Genomic DNA, 10,193 nt, shown 5'->3' with positions numbered 1-10,193 from the left:
AATAACTAAGATGTAATTAATTTTTATTAAAGATCGGTTTTAGAATATATTATTTTATGATTCAATATGGAATAGCTTATTTAAAGTAGTGGAGAATAAAATATAATTAATATATAATTAATATAGATTGATTAGGATTGATATTTTTATGGGCCTATTATCATTTTGAAAAGTGTTTAAGGAAATAAGATAAAATAAACCCTTATTCCACCTAAAATAAGGGCAATCAAACGCTACCTAAAACTATAATTAACCCAATTTGTCTCTTACTTGCGATCTGTTTACGTAAGTATCGTCCCGAATTCTACCTGTTCCCTCTGCCTACTTCCGCCGCCCTATGCTCCTCCCCCAACCCCCTTGAAAACCCTAGTGAAGCTGTCTCTAGGGTTTATTTCTCCTCGAAGCTGTCTCCCTCGCCATGGAGGGCCTCGAGATGGAGGGCGAGATGCCCTACCTCCCAGAAGACGAAGCCGCTGGAGAAGACCTCGCCACCGGCGTCCTCGCCCGGTTCCACAGCTCTACTAGGGACGACCACCAGCACCTCTGCGCCGCCGTCGGCACCATGGTCCAGGCGCTGAAGGATCAGGGTATTCCCCTCACCCCCGTCGCTTACTTCGGCGCCACCGCCTCTTCCCTCGACCGCCTGTCCCGCGACCCCGCCTCCGGCTCCGACCCCGTCGCCACCGCGCTGCTCTCCTTTTTCTCCATTGGTCTCCCCAAGGTCTCTTCCGCCGTCCTGAGGAGTAAAGGGGCCTCGGTTGCCGAGATACTGGTTCGGATTCTAGGGTTTGGGTCGCTGCCGGAGGGTGGCGTGAAGGCTGGATTGAAGTGCGTCTCTCATCTCCTCGTGGTTGGAGACAAGGGGAACTGGCCGAGCGTGTCCACTCTCTATGGAGTGCTTATTGGGTTTGTCACGGATCACCGGCCGAAGGTACTTTGAAAACTTTATTGCTTTTTGATATATAAGTACCGAGTTCCGAGTTGTGTATTTCTTTCTGATCCTACGATTGTTGTATTGAAAAGCTCCCACCCTTTTGTGCTTGTTTGATTTTTTGTGGTTTCCATGTATTAAAAGTTTTTTTTTCCCAATATTTTATGTTCTTTAGTGTACAAAACAACAAATTTATCATGCTTTATTTGCCTATGATAAGAAATCTGATATTTCTTGAAAAGTTTCAAAAAAATACGCAACCTATGTGTTAGTTTCATGAATTCATTTTGAGATGTAATAAGTTGGAATATTGAGATTTTTTTTGAATTTAGCAGTGTAAGCCTGTCATCAGTATCTAGCTTATTCACTCTTTCTACTCAATAATTTATTGAAAATTTCTGTTTACATGATGCTTGTGGTCTTTGTGGGACTAGGAGTATAGTTGATGTTGGTTTAACAAATTTCTACATGTTTTAGATGTCTCTTATTTGGTTTTTCATGACGAACTTCTTTACAAGCCAAATGGCATCAGAAGTTACGAACTTGTGCACTCATATCTGTAAACAATATCATGTTGGGTCGTTGGATTATGTAATTGACGGATAGAGGATTCCTTTGACCTGTTATCCTATTAATCTTTCTTGTTTTATTCTTCTGTAAATTTAACAAGGAAATTAAATGATTGTATCATTTTTATTTTGATTACCTGGCTCTCTGGTACTCCCTATTATTTTCTTTCTGCTTACTACTAATAAATATTTTTAAGATCATTTTATTGTCATTGTATTCTGTTGGGTGGCCAATGCAAATGACTTATTTTTCATTAAAAAAAAGGCTACTTGCACCAAGTTAATATCAAAAGGTTGTCACTGGTGGTGTATTACTTTGTTACTTTTTCTAAGGGCACAGCATAACATGGGTAAATGTTAAATGGATGAACTACAGGTTAGAAAGCAGTCTCATGTATGTCTGCGGGTTGTACTTCAAAGTTTCCAGGGGCTGTCAGTTCTGGTGTCGGCAAGTGAAGGAATCATGGCCATTTTTGAGAGGTTTCTTCTGCTTGCTGGTGGATCTAATCCTATGAGTTCAGCTGCAGAGAGAGAAGGGCCTAGGGGAGCTATGGAGGTCCTATATATTTTGAATGCTTTGAAGGACTGTATCCCTCTAATGTCAATGAAGTCTACAAATGTTATTCTAAAATACTGCAAGCCATTGTTGGATCTGCGGCAGTCAGTTGTTACAAGGAGTATATTGGAGATTTTGCAGTCTCTCTGCAGCAGTCCAACTTCAGAGGTTGCTCCTGAAGTGGTGCTAGATCTGCTGTGTTCATTGGCATTATCCATTACTGATAAGGAAAAATCGGCAGATGGGATGGCATCAACAGCGCGCTTGCTCAATGTTGGTATAAAGAAGGTTTACCAGCTAAACAGGCATATATGCATCGTGAAGCTTCCTATCACATTTAATGCCCTTGGAGGTTGGTTTAGCTTTCAGCAGTTCATGATTTTGGATCTTGACTAGATTATTTGGTAAATAAAATGATCAATTTGTTATTCTATCATCTGACAGAGATCTTAGCGAGTGAGTATGAGGAAGCCATATTTGCTGCTACAGAGGCTTTAAAGGGTTTGATTGGCTATTGCCTTGATGAAAGCCTGGTCCAGCAGGGTGTTGATCAAATCAAGACTAGTGATGGAGGGACAAGAAAATCTGGGCCAACAATCATTGAAAAGATATGTGCCATAATTGAAGGCTTCCTTGGTTATCGCTATAATGCAGTCTGGGACATGTCTTTTCAAGTTCTTTCAACAGCCTTTGATCAATTAGGTAGCCTTTTTAATCGGTATTTTCTTCTGCATGCAAGCCTTCAATGAACGCAGCTGCTAAATCAATTAAATTAGTGGAACTCATAATACTTATGTCCTTTGTCATTTAATAGAAAGTAGAGGCATGCCTTGTATAGAATCTGACATAAGTTTTGCTATGAATAATTGACTAAGCGGTTGCTAGTGGTAGTGGCTTCAGATGCACTTGAAACGGAGTTCCAATTTAGTCACCATGGATCAAGTAACTAATAACATCTATTTCTACATATGCATCAGAATATTAACTTTGGTTGTCAAAATTCATCTAATTAAATTTTGAGTCAGCTTCAACCTTCTTCACCTTCTCCATCTTGATGTGCAGCTAGTTGTCTATGAATGTGTGTTGCATGCTTATCACATTTTTGAATTTGCTATTAAAATCATGCACATAAGTGGAGAACAGTACAAATTACTTCAAAATAAATAGACTACATTCCTAGAGAAACATCAATGTACTTATGAAATTGCACACTGTAAGCTTGAACAAGTTTGAGTAGACTTGCTCTTAGATCAGTAAGTTTTAAAAATCATACTTACAGGATGGTTCATATTAGTTATGACTCTAAACAGCCAAATTTTGCTCCATCTGGCCATGAGAATTATTCTTTGATTTGACCTGGATTTTTTCCTTGTGGTCAAACTAGTTTCATCCAATTATAGCTGGTGATTATCAAAGGTTTTTAAGCGATCTTAGTTTTTATTTTTTAACGAACATGATTAGATGAACAAGGGAGATGACGCGAGCTGCAACAAGGAAAATGGGAAGAAAGGGTTTTTTTCGGGGGGGGGGGGGGAGTTTATCATGTCAACTGGATGAATTAATATTGCATTGTGTAGTTTTAACTTAATTTTTGTGTTTTGTACATGCATGTATCTACATATTCATGCATGCATATGGTAACCACATGCAATATTGCACATAAACATACATCTATCTATACTAGAAACAACAGTTTTGAATTTGGAGAATATTTCCTTCTGATTCTATCCATCATTTTTTCGACCAAATATACCCTTACATTATAATGCATAACTAATTGCTAGTTAAATGTTCCAGGGCATTCAATTATAAAAAGAGAATAAAAAGAGAATACTGAAATCCTAGCTGTGAAAAAGGGGAAAAGATAATTGTATGCTGATCACTATTTTTAGGATGCAAGTTTATAGTGCTTTCTCTTCCTCTTTAAACAAACCTAGGTCCATGCTAATTCATTTGTTTTAAAGGGTGACAACACAATTTAAAAAGAGAGCTTCCACTATTCTTTTTAACTCTTATATATGATATAATTTAAAGCTTTATACTTATTTTGTTCAGGATGTTCATTGCATGTGTTTGGTTGGTAGGATATTAAAGTAAAACTTGAGATTGGTACTTTTTGAATCATATATTTTTTTTCTAACATGTTTTCCTCTTTGGCCCTTAGTAAGACTGCTTGGTGCATGAGAATCCATAAAGCTGATCCCAATTAGTTGTGCCAAGGCTGGATTATTATATCTAGGGTATCATTATGAACAGATGCAATTCTGAGATGCATGATTGAATTTTTATAAATTTGTCTAAAAACTATTATATCTTATAATATATGTTGGCAAAATATTACATGTTAGTGTTGTACTTGAATTATGTATAATATATTGAAAAAAGTACTTGGGTCCTATGCAAAATGGTAGTGACAAGATGGTTAGGCAAACACCTCAGTAGCTGCATAGAAAATTGAGGTCAAGGTGGATACCTACTAGATTTACAATTATCTAGGTAGGTTGCAGGCCTAGATGGTTTGTAGCTTACCACCTTGGCAGTGAAGCATGAAATCTCTCTAAGAATGTTGGTGCTCTTTCTATGTGCACCAAGGTAAACTGCTTGAGCACTTTCTCAATGCCCATGATAACACTGAGCATAAGTGGTGGGTCCTCTCAAAGCACTTAGGCAAGCTAATTTTCGGAGAGGACCCTTTCCTAGTTGGTTGGGCATCTGTTTCTCTGTCACAATTGTAGGTACAAGTGTTTGAAGCTTTGTTTTAGTAGATTCAGTTAACATTTTGTGGGGTAAAATCAGTAACTGTTTTTGTACCTCAATATTGTTTCTTAAATCAATTTTTCTGTGGCAGGTGATTGATTAACCTGGTCTGTATATGGAGGGGAAGACTTTTCTGTGTTTTAGAGATTGATTCAGTCATTAAATTCCCCTGTAGACTCCAAAATGTTCATTCAAGTTATCCTCTTTATATTCTGATTCCCTTTTTTCCCCCTTCATCAACTTCAATTTTTCTATCGCCAATCAGTTAGGATCCCTATTCTGTAAGAGAAAATTACCATTTGGTATCAAAGAAATCTACTTTATTGTTTTCAGTTTCCACACAGGATGATTTTCATGATACTAAATTCATGGCTCTATAGGATATGCTGATGATCTCTTTTCGCTAACTATGAAGAGATCTGTTTTTCTAGTACTTCCTCTTTGCTTCTCATTTATTTATCTTTGTAATGTGAGCCATGTGAAGAAGCATGCATGTTGAAGATTTTAAACAAAAATGGTCTTGATCATTACTAAGATCCCATGTAAGACGACATCCATTTGGCACTTGTGGATAAGGATTGGAAAAATCTTCTCATCCCATTGTCATGAGGCAAAGAAAGATGCTTCCTTATGCTGAATATCTTGATCACTGTTGTTTAGCATTTCAAGATTTTCATTACGGTTAATGGTTCATTAGGAATGATTTCATTCTAGACCTTCTTTAGAATGCTGCTCGACTTATTTTTAACCTATCATTCTTAATGGGGAACATTCAGGAGAATCTTCATATTATCTGATGGCCGGAGCGGTTAGGAGCCTTGCAGATATGCAGAAGTTGTCGGATGAAGACTTTCCTTACAGAAAGCAGGTAGTTTTTCCCCATCCATTGCATTTGCTAATGTCCATTGTTTCTTTCTTCTCTCTGTTGTTTTAGAGAAACATTGTTTCTTTCTTCTTAAAATTGAGGTGTTGCACTATAACAATTCTAGATGTTTATGTTGTCTCTTTAATGCCAAAACTGTTTAAACTTCGGATGGTCAAAGTTCGCTATGGATTGTAGCTACACAAGGTGGCAAAAAAACTAATAGTTTAATATTCTTAGATTTTATCTGTATCAGTATAATTATGCTTGCACATGATATAGATCTAAGGGAGTCAAGTCTTGATGGATTTGTGAAAATGTCGGAGGATAATTTTGAAAATTGCTATTCCAAGTCTGGAGTTTGAACCAACTTGTAACTTAAAAGAAGGTTGCTGATGCCTTTCAAAGACGTCAGGGAAGATGAAAGTAGTCTGTTTTATAAGCAACTTCAACTGTTATGTAAGGATTAATGCTATAAATAATTCTTCATTTTACATATTAATTAGTTGTCAAATTGTACACATAATGAAGTAAGCTGAAATGGGTATGCAATCTTATCCTCTTGACCTACAATGTTGGTGCATTGGATGGACAGATTTTTGTTGACATCCCATTTGTCCACTACTAGGTGGTTCCTTACTGATTGTTAGCATTGAAAGTGCAAATCTCGGAACAAAAATAAAAAAGAAGAAGAAGAAGAAGAAGAAAGCATTCATATGCCTGCACAAACTTCCATTATGTATACACTTATACAGTGAGAAATAAGGTCCACAAATCGTGGTATGGGTACTATATTGGTACCTTACTGGTTCAGTAGGTATGGTATGCATTTATATTGAAACAGCTCTCTAGCCATTATTCATAATTTTTATCTCGGTATGCATTGGTATCGGTTGGTATGCTTTTGTACAGATTGGTATAGGGTGGTACATCTTGGTACAATGCCTGTACCTTCTCAAACTTGAGTTTTGTATTGGTTTCTTCTCGGTATATAGTGTATGGTATGCCCCATGCTGAGCGGTGCATTAGACCATGGTGAGGAACAAACTTGGCTGCATTTGACTTGAGGGCAAAGTTGGTTGTGTCAAGGTGAACAACAAAGAACCAGTTTGAAGTTTCCCTATTGTAGAAAATGGCCTTTAGGAGGTGTTTCGTTGGGGGGAGTTGGGGCCTGGAAGGGGAATGGGTATAGGTATTGGTGACTTCCATTCCAGCCCTTTGGTTGGGGGAACGGTCCAATCCCCCCAAAATCTAATCCCAACTCCCTCTCAAAGATTCAAAACTCATTCCGCCACACATCACACCTGTGCCTCACACCCAATGCATCACATGACCATGCATCACACCGCACGCACAGTTTCCAGCAATGTCATCCCAGACTTCTCGCATAGGTGAAGACCCCCCAACCTCGATCACTGGCCTTGCATCTCCGATCGGCTTCAATCGGTGCTCCTTATGGTTGATCAACCGGCTCTTGGTCAGATCGATGGTCACGATGTCCCCGATGGTGCACTCCTAGATTTTTGTCTCCTCAGACTTCAAGGTGTAGATCTCGCCAGTGGCTATGATGCCTAGGGGGATGAAGGGGACTGGGTAGGCAGTGGAGGGGAGGCCGGAGAGGGCGAAGGAGCCAAACTTGTGTTTCTCGTCAAGCTTGGAGGGGACTAGGGTCAGGTGCTCCGCTGGCTGCTTCTACTCATGATGCTTCTTTAGTCCTATCCTCTCAGCTTTGCCAGCTCCTGCTTTGTGGTTAAACTCATTCAAAGCTGTTGGTCTGTCAGAGTTATTTGTGCTCCACACGCCTCCAGTATTTATCTTTTAGTAGAATATAATTTGGGGTGCTAGCTGATGCATATCTGGAATATATTAGATCTGTAATCAAATCTGCAGAATTGATATCTTTTCATTATTATTCATTAATCTGGTTTGATGAAAATGAACTGGAATCTGGAATATAACACTAATTTGAAGGAACTATGAGAAGAGGGTGAAGTTAATGCATTGAGAGTTAAGATGGCATCTGCTGGGCCCATAATTGTTTGCCTATCTGGAGACGTTCAATGGAAAATATTTGCCTTTACATGTAATGCTTATCAATTCATTTAATATTGTATTGTATAATTAGATGCGACTTTAAAAATATACTTAAAATATCAAATCCAGATGACTATCTTGTTTCTGTTTTGTGTGGTTACTTTGTCAACATGCAGCTTCATGAGTGTGTCGGTTCAGCCCTTGGTGCCTTGGGACCTCATGCGTTTTTATGCCTTTTGCCTCTCAATCTGGATGCTGAAGATATATCTGATGCTAATGTTTGGTTGCTTCCTTTATTGAAGCATTACATAGTTGGCGCCCATTTAAGATATTTTACAGAAAAGATTTTGGAAACTGTCAGAAGACTACAGCAGAAATCCCTGAAGGTACAAATCTTTTCATGTAATAAGTTGACGTCTTTTTTCTAGGCAGCCCTATAATAATGAAAATTTGTTATGCTACAGCTTGAAAAGGAGGGACGGGTATATTCAGCTAGGAGTGCAGAAGGCCTTGTATATTCACTGTGGTCTTTGTTGCCTGCCTTTTGCAACTATCCTGTTGATACTAGCAGTAGCTTTAAAATTCTTCAGAAAGTGTTATGTGATGCACTTCGTCAAGAGACTAGTCTGCGTGGCATAATATGTTCCAGCTTGCAGGTCTCATGTTCATGATCCAGATTCGAATACTTTATACCGATTCGAATACTGTAACGGTATAAAATGTGGCTTCTTATCTTGTTTCTTTTTCTGTTTATTTGCATTTGTAGATTCTGATTCAACAGAACAAGGACATACTATCTGGAAACTCTGTTGTGTCTGATGATGAGATATCCAAACCTGAAAGAAAAGCAAGAGATCACTGTACACTTGATGTAGCGGACAAAATTTGAAGGCAATACAGTCATTTTCTTCAGAGTTTTTATCAGTTTTATCTGAAGTCTTCTTGACATCTTCAAAGGAAAGTGGTGGATGCTTGCAGGTACATTGTTTTCTTACTTTCCCAATTAATATCATATGAGATCTCGCATTTGGCATTGAGTGCAATTAAGATGCTTGTTTTTTCTTTTCAGTATAATATATGGGTATCCATCCATTAATAGCATCATCAGAATTTGTTGTAATCTGTTTTTGCACCTAGAATTTTACAGATCCCTTGTGCTTTTAGATGTGCATGTCAGAAACTGGTCATGTGAATGGGCCGTATGGATTTATCTTGATCTATATTACCCATATCTACTTTCCAGTTCTGGGTAGACCACCATTTATATTGATGCAAGATGTTCAAGACAATAGTGTACTATGAGAGGTGCCTTTGTTTAATAGCTGGCAAGGTTTTACGTCCCAGCGAACTAGGAGGCATCCTGGCCTTCCCGTCCCATTTTTGTGAGAAAACGGGACCGGGATAGGGTTGGGACTTTGAAACTCATTCACATAGGGAGAGAAGAATAAAGAGGAAAGAAAAAAGGGAAAGATAAAGAAAAGAAAAAAGTGAAAGGAAAGAAGAAGAAGAAAAAAGAAAGAAAGAAATGAAAAGAGAAGAAAAAGAAAGGAAGGAAGAAGAAAAAGGAAAGAAGAAAGAAATGAAGGGATAAGAAAATAAAGAAAAAGGAAAGGGAAGAAAGGAAGGTAGAAGAAAAAGAAAGCAAAAAAAAAAGAAAGAAAAAAATTAGGATAGAGAGATGGAGGATATCTACCAGGTTGTATGATCGAAACCGCTGTCCGGATAGGATGGGATAGTCGAGCGTCCTGTTCCATGGGGAAACCGGGACACTTTTGTCCCATGGGATTTATAACCTTAATAGCCTGTAATTGGTCTATAAGCATTGCCTTTTTTTTCTGTTTCTTGAAGCTGTAAAAATAGCTTTTGAACTCTCCAATTGCGGCTTCTTTAGAAATAGGACATTCATGCCATCCAGTCTTAAAAATAGTATATGCCATATTTGTGTTCCTGCTTGTTGTGCTTGTGGTATGTTAACTTTCGGAAAGTGAATTTTGTGTTTCCCTACCTTCCAGTGTGCAATCCATGAGTTTGCTTCCATATCAGATGAAAGGGTAGTCAAGAAATTCTTCATGACTACCATGCATAAGCTGTTGAAGGTGACTCAGGAAGTGATTAAAATGAAGCAAGATAGCAATTCTAACTCAATGCAAATTGACAGTTCATCTGACAAAGTATCACTCTCACATTCAAGGTATTGACTTACTATGTTTATTTTTAGAAGCTTGCTGAAAACTACTTCATGAAAACCTTAATTGCATTTGTGCAATATTTGATGCTGTACCTGTCATCTCATTGCAGGGCCCTCTTATTGGACTTGGCAGCCGCACTTCTGCCAGGTCTGGGTAAGCAAGAGATTGGTTTATTATTTAGTGCTATCAAGCCTGCATTCCAGGTGCATCAATGTTTGAATACTAGTTTGCTTGTTTGATCTCCAGATTATATGCTTGTAATGACGTTGAGTAATATTTAATTAATTCCAGGATG

At 38.2% G+C, this 10,193-nt stretch overlaps 1 protein-coding gene across 1 annotated transcript; it reads left to right on the top strand.

Annotated features, from left to right (window-relative positions):
- The first annotated feature begins 273 nt into the window (after positions 1-273).
- Positions 274-10,162, top strand: LOC140856512 (uncharacterized). The gene is given in 10 exon segments (XM_073253985.1): positions 274-931; positions 1,877-2,408; positions 2,501-2,758; positions 5,590-5,681; positions 7,886-8,095; positions 8,174-8,365; positions 8,476-8,587; positions 8,590-8,687; positions 9,722-9,900; positions 10,008-10,162. Coding segments are annotated over 10 exon segments (2,316 nt in total). The 5' UTR covers positions 274-418; the 3' UTR covers positions 10,138-10,162.
- The last annotated feature ends 31 nt before the right edge of the window (positions 10,163-10,193 follow it).

Source organism: Elaeis guineensis, chromosome 3 (genome assembly GCF_000442705.2).
Source record: "Elaeis guineensis isolate ETL-2024a chromosome 3, EG11, whole genome shotgun sequence".
Lineage (NCBI taxonomy): Eukaryota > Viridiplantae > Streptophyta > Magnoliopsida > Arecales > Arecaceae > Elaeis > Elaeis guineensis.
The sequence above is the reverse complement of the archived record's forward strand: the minus strand, read 5'-3'. Positions and strand labels throughout refer to the sequence as shown.